General features: G+C 36.4%; 1 protein-coding gene across 1 annotated transcript; it reads left to right on the top strand.

Annotated features, from left to right (window-relative positions):
• The first annotated feature begins 1,920 nt into the window (after window positions 1–1,920).
• LOC132184750 (transcription factor MYB108) lies at window positions 1,921–3,285 on the top strand. Its single transcript, XM_059598490.2, has 3 exons — window positions 1,921–2,243; window positions 2,343–2,472; window positions 2,579–3,285. The coding sequence occupies exons 1-3, from the start codon at window positions 2,114–2,116 to the stop codon at window positions 3,168–3,170; spliced, it is 852 nt and encodes a 283-aa protein (XP_059454473.2). The 5' UTR covers window positions 1,921–2,113; the 3' UTR covers window positions 3,171–3,285.
• Window positions 3,286–14,811: the final 11,526 nt, after the last annotated feature.

Below are 14,811 nucleotides of genomic sequence, written 5' to 3'. Positions count from 1 at the left end.
GCTCTTTGTAAAACCTTGGTGGGGTGTCTTGACCCATCGGTGGCAGAAGCAAGGGCACTGTTGGTGGCAATCAACCTATGTAAGGAAATGGGCTTTTGTAATATGCATTTTGAAGAGGATGCTCAAGTAGTGATAAATGCGGTGAACTCGAAGGAGACGGACTGGAGCAAAACAAGACTTATGGTGGAGGATATCAAATGTGAGTTGGAAAGTCTATCTCAGTGGAGGATGATGTTCGTTCACAAGGGAGGAAACCGTGTTGTTCATGCTCTGTCTAAGGAGGCTACATCATGTTTCTTAGATAAGTGCTGGCTCAATGAGTCACCTGAATGTATTCAAGACCTTGTTTTGATGGAGATCAATGCTCTATCTTTTGTAATGAGAATGAGCAAATTTGATTCAAAAAAAAAAAAAAAAAGGGTTGGAGAATATTTCCTCCAAACTATCCCCATCAATTAGCATCTGTTAATATTAAACATCATTTTACAAGCTAATTTACAATAATATTATTGATCAATAATATTATTGTAAAAACTTAAGCTCACAACATGTAAATTAATAGTTTCATGCTAGCTTGATATGCATAGTTATACACATAATATTTTCATGGTGGAAAAGATTTAGCACTTAAGCATCTTTGTTGGCGATTACTTACCTCAGGCGCTAAATTCCAAACAAAAGCCTTTTGCAAAGAATCTAGCTACTTACTTTGCATTACACTTTAATATTAACCAAAGTTCTAAGCTATAAATCGGCAATCTATATTTAAAACCCTAATAAACACATTCTGCCTCAAAACTGTCCAAACCTCCCAAATATCTTTAAGACGGTCTCCACCATTAGAACTGTCTTCGGCAGCTGAGTCAAGGACCCAAATAAATCAATCTCAAACAATTTCATCCACATAGATTTTCCTATATTGTAGGAGGACAAGCTCCTTGCCATTGTGGCGCCTACGATTCTTGCCATCAGTAAGCCAACAAGCGGATCAACAGTCATGCCACAATCATGTAGCTCATCGCCATCGAGAACTTGAGTAACCATGCAAATGCCAACACCGTCAGTGTGGAGATGCGCAAGATCTACGTCTAGGAGATGTTGCACAACATGTCATCGGATAAGCTCTTGTCATACAAGGAGATTGAAGAGGCGCCACTTGGGTTCGACAAGTTCACCGGGAATTCAAAGGGGTTTGTGTACAAAATCATGGAGGGTTACAAGTGGCATTGGTGAATCTAGTGGAGATGATTGATGGAACCACCTCGCCTCCCATAGTAAGGAGGTCGAGGTTGGGACATATTTAATGACTTAGCTTGTTTTAATGAGGTGCAATTGATGTGGTGATCCATCCTTTTTACATCAGAAGTGATGAAGCTAATTGTGCGATACATACACGTTTGGGAAAATTATTTGATATAAAGTGACATTTTATCATAAAAAGTAAATTGAAGAATGACATACAGAATGATTTGATAACACATTAAACCTTAATGATTGTTTTAATCAATTTTGAATACTTGGAAGTGATTCCATAAAAAGTCAAACTCTAAAGACTAATAATACAATATTTTTCTTTAAATAAAATAAAGAGCCAATACTTCAAATTTTCTGACAATTGGAATATGATTAATGGTAAAAAGGAAGAATGCTTTTGGCTCTTTTCTTTGACTTTTAGAAATGTCTATTTCCTACTTGAACTCGGGGATCGTGGACAAGTCACAAGCTGTCATTCTGATCGAGAACAGGTTAAGAGACCAAGGAACCGACCAATTTGCAAAAAAAAAAAAAAAAGTTGTTTTTTCCTTTTTCTTTTTTTTTTTTTTTTTTTTTTTTTGGCTTTTCCCTAATGGAAGGTGAATGGAAACTGCATATATAAGAATTTATCTCCCGAAACTTTTTACTTTTTGAAAAGTTGAGGATGAACTATATGCATTAGACCATTTTAGCCCCCCGCCACCCAAAACTGTAAAAAAAAGTAGAAAGGTGAAATTTTGAAGCTCAGTTGTGACATATAAATGTTGGGGGGTTTGGCTTCAAGACTCCGAAAGCCCTCCTTTTACACACACATATACATGTGCATGATTCTGGGGTTGTTTGTTGATAAGTAATCGCCATGTCTACTTGTAGTGAAGATGACAATGAGCTTCGGAGAGGGCCATGGACTCTTGAAGAAGACAATCTGCTCATTCACTATATCACTCATCATGGTGAGGGCCGTTGGAATTTGCTTGCAAAACGTTCAGGTGAGCTGAGCTGCTTATTATTAGCAGTAAATTAAAGATGTAGCAATTTGATATCATTTATTGGCTTTTTTGTTAACCATTTTCCTTTCCTGTTTGAAGGGTTGAGGAGAACTGGCAAGAGCTGCAGATTGAGATGGCTAAATTATCTAAAACCAGATGTAAAGCGTGGGAATCTTACCCCACAAGAGCAGCTTTTGATTCTTGAACTCCACTCCAAGTGGGGTAATAGGTAATTTTCTCATCACTTTCTTAATTAATTTTTGTGAAGTAGAATTTGTTGGTATATTTATGGTCTGATTTTAATGCAATTTTGTTGTTCATTTGGTTAATCTTAGGTGGTCAAAGATTGCGCAACATCTACCCGGAAGAACAGACAATGAGATAAAGAACTATTGGAGAACTCGGGTGCAGAAACAAGCAAGGCTTTTTAAGATTGAGACAAACAGCGCAGCATTTCAAGACATTATTCGGTGCTATTGGGTGCCGAGGTTGCTTCAAAAGATACAAGAATCATCATCTTCTGGAGGAATGTTTTTCCAGGACTCAGGAATCCCTCATCAGCCTCTTGACAATCCCCATCAACAGCCTGCAGCAGCAGCAGCAGCAGAAGCAATACAGAGTTTGGATCCCCTGCATGTGCAGATTAATCCAGGCTCAGAATCAATGAATATCTCCCAAATATGTCAAATTTCAGAGTACCCAACAAGTCCATTTCATGCTGATTATGACACATTGGTAAAGGCCAGCTATTATGCTGACAACAATGGCTATGAGATGGAAGCCTTCCACCTGGGAAGTATGCCAGCAACACTGGGGAATTTTGAAAATTCTGCTACAAATTCCCACGTTGTAGAAAATAACTGGGCTGAGAATGATTTTTCAGGCAGCATGAGGAACATGGAAGGACTATGGCAGATGAGGAACTAACAAAAGATCTTGTTCTGGGAAATCCAACCAACTGTTGATGAATTAGTGTTTAGGATTATGTCATTAAGTGATAAGTAATTGTTCATTTTTCTATCTTATTGTTTCTATCCAAAGAAAAAAAAAAAAAAAAAAATTGTTCATTCAATTATTCGTCTGACTTTTATATTGTATTGTATCCAAAGAAAAAGAAAAAAATTGTTCATTTTTATTTGGAAAAACTTCAAAACCCCCTTTCGAGCTTTCATGGGTTTTGAATTTATCTTATCGAAGTTAAAAAAAATTTAATTAAGGGTATCGAACTTTTAATTTATTTAAATTACCTTCTTTTGTTAAGATTTTTTATTAAATCTTGTCAAAATTCTCTAAAAACATTACACATATGTTTTTTTTTTTTTTTTTTTAATAAAAAAATAGATGCATGAATCTTTACAATTTTTTTTTTTTAATTAAAAAAAGATATTTAAAGAATTTTGATAAGATTTAACGAAAAATCTTGTCGGAAGAGAATTAAAAGAAAATGAAAATTTAATACCCTTAATTGAGAATTTTCTAACTTTAAAAGGATAATTTCAAAACCAATAAAAGTTGAAGGTGGATTTTTCCAATCTTCCCCCATTTCTTTCTTTTGAAAAGTAAATGCCCTAATCCTCCAAGAACTTTCTGTCATCTTCCCATTTTCTATTTTGTCCCATTAGCGGGATGGTGGAGGAGTTTTAGAGTTGAATATAATTGAGGAATCATGTTTCTCGTTGAACATTGTCCTTAGCCGACTTGGAAAATCACATCAGATACGGGCAAAAAAGTGGGAGAAATGGGTCCTCTAGGTAGTTGGAAATGTTTGATTTTTCAGATGTTTAATTTTCAAAGCAACTAGATTCCCTATCCAACCAGTTAGCTTTAATTTATGCTTATATTTCACATATGGTTATTGTTTGCAAATTTAAAAAGGATTAGAAAAATATTTTTTAATTTTTTAATAAATCGTCAAATATTTATTATAGTTTTATATAATTTAAGTAATTGCAAGGTACCAGTGGCAGAGCCACTTGAGGCTTAGCGGGTGTCATAGCACCCCTAAAGCTTTTTTCGTTTTTTGTTTTTTTTTTTTTTTTTAAGAACAAACTGGCCAAACTTAATTTTCAGATCCACTGAATGACCCAATTCTGGAAACAAGATATTCTAATTAATGCATGTTGGACTTCCTCCTCTAGGAAGACCCCACCAACAAAGAAAGCATTAAATTGGTCTAAAAATTGAATTAGATGTTTTTTTTAAAAAAAAATTGTTATCTTTCAAATTGACAAATTTGATGATATTCATTTGATTTAACTAAGTTGGTCATCAACAAGTAGTATCACAATTTGTAACTTCTTATTTATTAGCTATACACTCTGAGTAATGTAATACACTATTCTTTTTATTCATTTTTTATTTTTTTTATTTCTCAAAGTTGATGTAGCGTAGTTTTCCATAATATTTGGTATATAAAAATTAATTAATTTTTTGTTGGGGGACCATGCAATAACTAATAGCGAGCGGCTTGATAGGACCAACCCTAACCGATCAAAATCAGTTGATTTGGCCCATGTGAAGATAGGAGACGGAAGAAATTTTACTTTCAAAGAATGATTCATCTATGTAATCCCCCAATAATAATGCCTAATAAAATCATCTCAAGCGCTACTACTATACCTTGACATTAAATACGAAGTGAAAATTGCTATATTTTTTTTTTGTGTGTGAACTATATTCATCAACACTGAGACACTAGAGCTCTATGCCATATACATAATTTTTCATTGACAAAAGCATACATTAATGTACATAGAATTTACAATTCTAAGTACATTCAAAATTTGTCACTACAATTAGTCAACTATGATAACAAAACCAAAACTTACCTTTCTTCATCTCCTTGGGCAACATATGGTAAAGGGTGCGATCAAATACGATAATGACATAAGTGTGCGCACGTAGGACAATGTTATGACACCAATCTATAGCTATTACAGATGAAAGTTGGCATGGGGCAATTTTGGTACCAAGAGAAATCATGTCCAACTGAAAATCCTATCGACCATTATTATAATATGCTCATGTGGGAGATGAAAGCGGGTGCAGTTGGTAAACGCTTTTGGCAAAGGCAATTCATCCAACTTTTTTATTTTTCCAATATTCTCTTACTTTTTACATTACATCAATCACTTTTTAGTACAATTCAACTAAAAAAAATCACTATAAAACAAATTTTTTTTTTTTTTTTTCATTTTTTCAATTTTCCATACCAAACATTCTTACTTTTTTACTTTTTTTTTTTTTTAAAAAAAAAAAAAACAATCTTACGTTTTTTCACATCAATCAATTTTTGCTATAGTATCGAACTGAAACCGAAACAAAATCGTTTACCAAACATACCCAGCGTATGTTGGGAATGATCACACTATAACAGTGTGCACCCTCAACCATGCAATTATCTCCCATGCATGGTGATAGGTTTCCCTTGGGAGATGTCATTTGATAAAGGATAAAAACAACCTTTCCAAGGGTTGCATTTCTGTAAAGGAAGAGTTGCATCTATTGGGAAATGGCGCCACTACATCAATAGATGGATGTAATGGCCCTTGATTTCTCTCCATTTCAAGCTCCGAACAAATTCTCCAATGTGATTAATACCCTAACGGGATTATCATCGATCTTTATATCAAATTTATTCAAACTTTATTTTTTGAAACTCATAGGGTTAGTTATCGAAAACAAGTGACTTTCAATCTATGGGGTTTGGTTTAGAGCCCTAGTGATAGGTACTCGAGGTTGGGTAGTGACTTGAGATGGGATTTGAGAGCTCCTTTTGGGTAGAAGAGACCACACTTCTTCACTTAGGGTAGAAGAACACCACAATACTCCACTTAGGGTAGGAGAAGACTACAAAGACATACGTCTAATTCATTTGAAAATACGTTAAGACTCCCAAATACACCTAGAAGGGGGGGGGGGGGGGGGGGTTGAATAGGTGTGAATACAAATAATGCGGAATTAAAATTAATCACATGCAACAAGCAACATTCACCAAAATATGTAAAGCAATAAAGCAATTAATACAAGTATTTTGGTGACGAAGTGAAAACCAAGAACCTCTTGGAAAAACCACTCCGGGGTAGTGGACCCAGAAAATCGTTCACTATAAAAGGAGGAGGAAATACAAGTTATTCACACTTACAAAACCTTTGGAAGTTGACACAAACCTGTCTAGACAAGCAACCCACTTTCCTGGCTACCGCGGTAGTCCTCTCGGAAACTCTGGCACTCTTACTATCGATTTTCCTTGTTAGTTACTCTAACAAGCTACAACAAACTAATTATAACACATCAAAACAACTAACACTTGCTGGAAACAAATTTAGCAATTACTCCAAGAGACTATGGCTCAAAGGCACATCGCAAACAATCTCTCTTGGCACACAAACAAGCAAACTTAAGCATTAAGGCTTTTCTCTCTAGGTGAGCTGATATACTCTGTATGTTGCCTGAGAAAAAAGATTGGCCAAGTCCCATATTTATAGGCTCAAGAGGACAAGGAAAGTTAGCACAATAATTGGACTTTAGCTGACTGGCGTTCAACCGATAGAAAAGATCGGTCGAACGGTGAAGCCTCATGTGCTAGAAAATGGATGGCAACCGCCTACTTAGGTCCCTGTTTTTTGGAAAGTAGATTCGATGTTGACTACAGCTAGACTAGAGTTCAACCGGTGGTAGTTGAGCGGTCGAACGGTGAAGCACTTCTGAAGACTTCTGCCACGTGGAATCATCTTAGTGGATAACATGAACTAGGATTCCTGCAAACACAAAGACCAGCGGTCAACCGGTGGTAGGTGGGCGGTCGAACGATACTACAGACAATGCTGAAAAACATGGAGACATGCTTTCCTGAATTTCTGGTTCAGTGGACCTTTCCAGGATTTCTGGTTGTCTTGTCTGCGGGTGTTTGCTAGCTGGCGGTTGAACGGTGGAGGCGAACACTACATGTTGACTTAGTCAACGAAGTCAAATGAAACCCTAGCTCTTCCGACACTTAATAAAAAAAATCATTTCTTCATTGGCGGTTGACTAACAGTGAAATGGTGGTCGAACGAGAGACACTGAGTGAACAGTAACTTCTCAGCAAAAAATGCAGCGATCGACCGGTAGTCGAACGGTGGTTGAACGCCTAGCACTGACCTCCCTATAAGTGTTTTACAAAATGCTCCAGAAATGAAGAAAACAACTTACATAATTTTAGTCACTAAATTATGCCAAAAATACTTAGACAAAATATCTAACTAACTCCCCCTTTAGCAATTTAGTGACAAAACCAAAAACCTCAAGACATCCGATTAATAACGAGAGAAACATGTGACTTCATGGATGTCAACTCCTTCCTTCACCAACCTCCAAATGTTACTCCCCTTTTTGTCACACATTGACAAGGGAGCATTAATTTCCTGAAACACTTTAAACAAAACATTACACGTATGGAGAATAGGAAGACTCAAACCCAAACTTTAACAAAAATTCATGAACGACTGAATCATGAAAAGCAACTTCTCCCCTTAATGTATGATTCTTTTAACAAGCATGAGTAAGAGTAGAAAAACTCTAGTTGAGTGTCCCAAAAATATCCAAAGCATGCAAGAGTATCAAAAGATGAATGATCAAAGTCATTTTTACTCTCCATGCAAATATCAATATATACCATCACTAGTCATGCCATTGTGAAATGTGTGACAAGCCTCAATTAGGAGCCAATCGATGGACAAAAATATATTGACAAAGAACCACATAACACTTCCAAACCAAAAGCAAGAAATTTATGTCTTGTATTGGTGGTTAGAAGTCAAATCCTATCTTGCTAGGGCCTAGCTACCTTCATCCAATGCTCTCCCCCTTAGTCTTGGCAATATTATGGCATTTTGTACATTTAACTTGAAGTTTCTCTTTTGAGAAAGTGTCTTTCAATTTAACAAAAGAAGCCCAAGACAAGGAATTTGAGTAGGAGTTTTTAGGCTCTAGGTTCAACTAGCATTTGATCAATCCAACCTGCAAGAAACTCTAATCTATGCAAATGATTTGTCCAACAAACAACAAATTGTCATGGATTGACATTCGTCCTTGAAACTTAAGTGTATAGATATAGCATGACTGAGATGTGCCACAAAAAAATTATGCTTGATAATGCCAATAACGGTTCATTGTAAAGATAATCAACTCAAGCATGATACGAGTATCTCCAAGGCACACATGTAAGAGGATATCACAAAAAGCATTTGAAGAGCATTCAAATAATATATCCACCTTAACAATTCAAGGTACCACACAACACCGCCAACCTTCCCAAAATGGAAATAAAAGTAGAGAATGAAACGCAAACCTAACTAGAGATGCGAAAATACATGAACTAGGATGAAAATAAACAGATCCTAGTCATGTGGAAGGGACTGATTACATTTCATCGCAAATACCAATAGCTTTCCTAAGGAACTCAAACCGAAGAGCATCAAGTAGTTTGGTGAATAGGTTCGCTCATTGGTTTTTCGATGAGACAAAATCAAGAGATATTACCTCCTTTTCAACCAAGTCTCAAATGAAGTGATGTCAAATGTCAATGTGCTTAGTCCAAGAGTGTTGGATTGGATTTTTTGAAATGTTGATAGCACTTGTGTTATCACAGAAAATAGACATTGTTCCTTGACTTACTCCATAATCTTCTAGCATTTACTTCATCCAAAGAATTCAGTACAATAATTTCCAACTGCAATATAGTCAACCTCAGCAATGCATAGGGAAATGGAGTTTTGCTTCTTACTTGACCAAACAACCATGTTTGTACCAATGTAAAAATATTCACCAGAAGTGCTCTTCCGATCATTAGCATTTCCAGCCCAATCAGCACCAGAATACCCTGCAATGTCAAGATTTGTGTCTCTGAAATATACAACACCAAAGTTAAGTGTAGTATTGACATAATGCGTTTTATAGGAGTGAGATGAGATTCTTTTGGATTTGACTAAAATCGAGCACATACACCAACACTGAAATAGAGATTGGGCCTACTGGCAGTGAGGTAGAGCAAGCTTCCTATCATGCTTCGATAGAGTGAAGGATCAATATTTTTCCTATTGAGATCAGCACTCTGTTTCACACTAGTACTCATGGGAGTACGAGCATGACTTTTACCTTCAAGCCCAAATTTCTTCACTAAGTCTTTGGCATACTTGGTTTGAGAGATGAAAATACCTTCATTTGATTGTTTGACTTGTAGTCCAAGAAAGTAATTTAACTCACCAATCATGCTCATCTCGAATTCTTGCTTCATAGTTTCAGCAAAGTTGTGAGCAAGAGAATCCAAAGTAGCACCAAAAATGATATCATCAACATAAATCTGGACAATTAAATTATGATGATTTTTAGATCGAATAAACAAGGTCATGTCTACATTTCCCCTAACAAACCCTTGTTTTAGGAGAAAAGAAGTGAGTATGTCATACCATGCCCTTGGAGCTTGCTTGAGGCCATATAATGCCTTCTTGAGTTTGAAGACATGATCAGGTAGAGAGGAATCTTGAAACTCATTAGGTTGCTCAACATACACTTCTTGAATAACTCCATTCAAGAAAGCACTTTTTACATCCATTTGATATAATTTGAATTTGAAATGACAAGCAATGGAGAGTAAAATTCGAATAGATTCCAATCTAGCCACAAGAGCAAAAGTTTCATCAAAGTCTACTCCTTCAATTTGAGTATAGCCTTGAGCAACCAATCTAGCTTTATTCCGAACAACTATGCCATTTTCATTAGACTTATTTTTGAAAATCCATTTTGTACCAATGACATTATGATCATGAGGTCAAGGAAATAGAATCCATACCTCATTTCGTGAGAATTGATGAAGTTCTTCATGCATAGCTTCAACCCATCTTTCATCCTCCAAGGCTTCCTCAACCTTCTTAGGTTCAAGTTTGGAGAGGTGACAAGAGTAGGTAATATGATTGACCACTCTATTTCTCAACCGAAGCCCTTCATTGACATCTCCAAGAACATTTTCTAAAGGATGATCTTTCTCCACACGAACAAGAGGCTTCTTGAGAAGATGCTTTGGAGAGGGAGTAGAGACTTCTTCTTGATCATCGGTATCTTCCTTGTTTTGAGGCACATTTTCTTTAGAAGTACTATAATCATCATTTATCACAACATTGATAGATTCCATCACAGTGTTTATTCGATGATTGAATACCTTGTAAGCACGACTGTTAGAAGAGTATCCAAGAAATGTACCTTCATCACTTTTGGTGTCAAAATTCCCAAAATTTTCTCGATCCCTGAGAATGTAGCATGTACTTCCAAACACCCGGAAGCATTTCACAGTTGGCTTTCTTCCTTTCCATATCTCATAGGGCGACATGGTGGTCTCGGGTCTTAGGTACACCCAGTTAATGATGTGACAAGCAGTGTTCACAGCTTCTCCCTAGAAATATTGAGGAAGATTTTTAGAATGAATCATAACACGTGCCATTTCTTGGATTACCCGATTCTTTCTCTCCACCACGCCACTTTGTTGAGGAGTAATAGGAGAAGAAAATTCTTGATTGATGCCATATTGATCACAGAAGTTTTCAAACTCTCTTCCATGATCACTCCTTATTCGAAGGATGGAACTTCCTTGTTCATTTTGAATCTTTTTGAACAAGTTCTGAACTTGATCAAATGCATCTAATTTTTTTCTCAACAAAATTACCCCAAGTATATCGTGAGAAATCATCAACAATAACAAGAATGTATTTCTTACCTCCCATGCTTTCAATTCTTGTTAGTCCCATGAGATCCATGTGTATGAGTTCCAAATTTCTAAAGGTGTGTATTCCAAACTTCTTCTTGTGAGCAGCACGAGTTTGCTTGCCAATTTGACAAAGTCCACAAATGACCTGATCAACTTTGTCTAGCTTACGCAAATCAGCAATGACATCTCTTTTTGACAATTTGCACAAGTCATGATAGTTTAGATGCCATAACCTTTGATGCCATAGAGAACTTGTATCCAAGGTGGCTTTGCTGCATTTGAGATGAGGATTTGCGGAGAGACCATAAAGTTGTTTGCAGTTCGCTCACCTCCTATTATCCATGTGCCGGAGCTCTCAAAAATATTGCATTCCTTTTTGGAAAACTGTACAACAAGATCATCATCACAGAATTGGCTAATGCTGAGAAGATTTGCTTTTAGCCGAACAACATATAACACCTCTTCAAGAGTTGGTACACCAGGAATTTCCACCCCCCCTTTTCCAAAGACTTTGGATTTGCTTCCATCATCATAGGTGATATTTCCTCCTCCTCTTCCTTCCTTAAGTTCCTTGAATAGGCCCTTGTTACCTGTCATATGTTTTGAGCAAGCACTAGCCAAATACCACAAGCAAGAATTAATGACATTTAAAGCAATATGAAAAACAAGACATGAATCATCTTCCTTTTTGACGAACTTTTTTTTTTTGGAAGAGATTCCGTACATATAACTGGACTTCCTTGGCAAGAAGCATTTGAAACAGCAACAAGTTTTTCATTAACCTCTTTTACTTGATCAGACAAAACCATCAAATGTTTCATGATATCGGATTCATGCATTTTGAAATCATTCTCCTTAGTCTTAGATTCTTTTGTTCTAAGATGAAAACAATGTGGGCGAATGTGACCAATGACTCCGCAATGATGGCAAGTAGGAATGAATTTGGAGCTCGATTGATTTCTAGGACCCAAAGAGGAATGATTCACATGAGAAGAGGAGGCATCCAGATTATCAACAAACTCATTGTGAATTGAATCATGAAGATTTTTACTAGAGCTAGATTCAACCAACCTCTTTTCTAATGATCTAACTCTATCACTAAGCATGAGATTTTCTGATTTCAAAGCACTACACTTTTCACAAGAACCATTCAGCTTGTCTAACAAAAGATTTCTATCATTTTCAACATCTCTAAGATTCTTCAAGTAGTTAGCATTGATTACTCTTAATTCAGAGAACTTAGTAAACAATCTATAGTAAGTATCTTGAAGATCAATGTCTCTATCAAAATCACAATCAGAGTAATATGGAATATCAAGCAACATATTATCATTAACAAAATTTAAAGCACAATCCGGATATAAAGACATCAAGGGAGTAGACAAGATCACACTCAGGAAATTAATCCTTTACGGAGTGAACCTGTCTCTAATACCAATTGAAAATACGCCAAGACTCCCAAATACACTTAGAAGGGGGGTTGAATATGTGTGAATACAAATAATGTAGAATTAAAATTAATCACATGCAACAAGCAGCATTCACCAAAGTATGTAAAGTAATAAAGCAATTAAAAGAAGCTTTTTGGTGACGAAGTGGAAACCAAGAACCTCTTAGAAAAATCACTCAGGGGCAGCGGACCCAGAAAATCATTCACTATAAAATGAGGAGGAAATACAAGTTGTTCACACATACAAAGCCTTTGGAAATTGACATGAACCCGTCTAGACAAGCGACTCACTTGCCCAGCTATCGCGGTAATCCTCTTGGACCCCCCGGTACTCCTTTTATCGATTTTCCTTGTTAGAACCTCTAGCAAGCTGCAACCAATAATTACAACACAACAAAACAGTTAACACTTGCTAGAAACTAATTCAGCAATTACTCTAAGAGAGTATGGCTCAAAGGCACATCACAAACAATCTCTCTTGGCACACAAACAAGCAAACTTAAGCACTAAGGCTTTTCTCTCTAGGTGAGCTGATATACTTTGTATGTTGCTTAAGAAAAGGAATGGCCAAGTCCCATATTTATAGGCTCAAGGGGACAAGGCAAGTCAGCACAATAATTGGACTTTAGCTGACTGGCGTTCGACCGGTAGAAAGGAGCGGTTGAACTGTGCAGCTTCATGTGCTGGAAAGTGGATGACAGTTGTCTACTTAGGTCCCTGTTTTCTGGAAAGTAGATTCGATGTTGACTACAACTGGGCCAGCGTTCGACCGGTGGTAGTTGAGCGGTTGAACGGTGAAGCACTTTTGAAGACTTCTACCACGTGGAATCATCTCAGTAGATAACATGATCCAGGATTCCTGCAAACACAAAGACCAATGGTCGACCGGCGGATGGTGGGCGGTCGAACGGTACTACAGACAAAGCTAAAAACATGGAGACTTGAATTTCTGCTTCAGTGGTCCTTTCCAGGATTCCTGGTTGTCTTGTTTGTGGGTGTCTGCTAGCTGGCAGTTGAACGGTGGAGGCGAACGCTACATATTGACTTAGTCAACGAAGTCAAATGAAACCCTAGTTGTCCCCACACTTAATAAAAAATCATTTCTTCATGGGCGGTTAACCTGCAGTCGAACAGTGGTCGAACGAGAGACACTGAGCGAACAATAACTTCTCAATGAAAAATGCAGTGGTCGACCAGTAGTCGAATGGTGGTCAAACACCTAGCATTGACCTCCCTGTAAGTGTTTTACAAAATGCTCTAGAAATGAAGAAAACAACTTACATCGCTTTAGACACTGGATTACGCTAATCAAATACTTAGACAAAATATCTAATATCATTCTCTGATTCTCATTAATAACGAAATGGTCTTTAAATAGAAATACAAGTAGAAAAAGCTTAAAGCGATAACACCTAAAGTTCTAATATTCAAATTCAAATAAACTCTAATTCTAATAACATAATCTTAATATTAAATAAACTAATACTAATTTAAATAATCTAATCCTAATGAATTAGAATTGCATTCCAATTCAACTATTATCCTATATAATCATAACCTTATCCTATCACCTAGCCTATACTAAAAAATGTCAAGTGAGTAAGATTATTTAGTAAACTGCTATACAATCTGTCATACAACTTAATGATGTGACACTTAAAATAAGCTTTGAATCAACACTTATGAAAAAAAAAAAAAAAAAATGACTCCAATAGCTGATTTTTATTACAACATCATCTTAGTTGTATGTCAGTAATATAACAGTCTACTAAATAACATTACTCAATATCAATAATAACAACAATTTAAGTTGACTTTCATCAAATATCGAGATGAATATGTTCTTATAATTTTAAGTTGACAAAAAGTTTAGATGTTAATAATTTATATTAGGGAAAAGTCCACGTATCTACCTCAAGCTACCACCGAATTGATAGTCTCACAAACTACCAAAAAAATTGTTAATAGTCTCTTAATAACAAAAATACTGGGATGGACAAGCCATTTAGCCAAATAAGGGTGGCAGAACGAACCAATAGCCTTGCATTTTAATAATTTATATTATCTTTCAAAGATGACTAATGTTAACACTATTAAGCTGTCAACTCCTAGCATGCATGCTTACCCTCAATGAGCAGAATCCCATCCCACTCGTTTAGTGCTTAGTGGCTGCTAGCTTCTAAGGTCAATGAATTTATGGTGGTTTGGTAGGATATCTAAAATTGACATCAAGATTAAAACGGCCTGTTTGCATCATATTTGTTGCCGCCCATGATGGATTTGACAACTTCTTGTCTTCATGAATGATACATATATGCAATGGAAGAATCAGACAAATTTCTGGGATTGGAATCCGGGACGCAGCAAGAGCTTGGGAT

Source organism: Corylus avellana, chromosome 7 (assembly GCF_965113065.1).
Source record: "Corylus avellana chromosome 7, dhCorAvel1.hap1.2, whole genome shotgun sequence".
Classification (NCBI taxonomy): Eukaryota; Viridiplantae; Streptophyta; class Magnoliopsida; order Fagales; family Betulaceae; genus Corylus; species Corylus avellana.
This window is presented reverse-complemented; position numbering and strand designations above follow the sequence as displayed.

Coding starts and splice junctions, on each gene's coding strand:
- LOC132184750 (XM_059598490.2), top strand. CDS start 2,114: ATGTCTACTTGTAGTGAAGATGACAATGAGCTTCGGAGAGGGCCATGG. Junction 2,244..2,342: donor TTTGCTTGCAAAACGTTCAG/GTGAGCTGAGCT, acceptor TCCTGTTTGAAG/GGTTGAGGAGAACTGGCAAG. Junction 2,473..2,578: donor CACTCCAAGTGGGGTAATAG/GTAATTTTCTCA, acceptor GGTTAATCTTAG/GTGGTCAAAGATTGCGCAAC.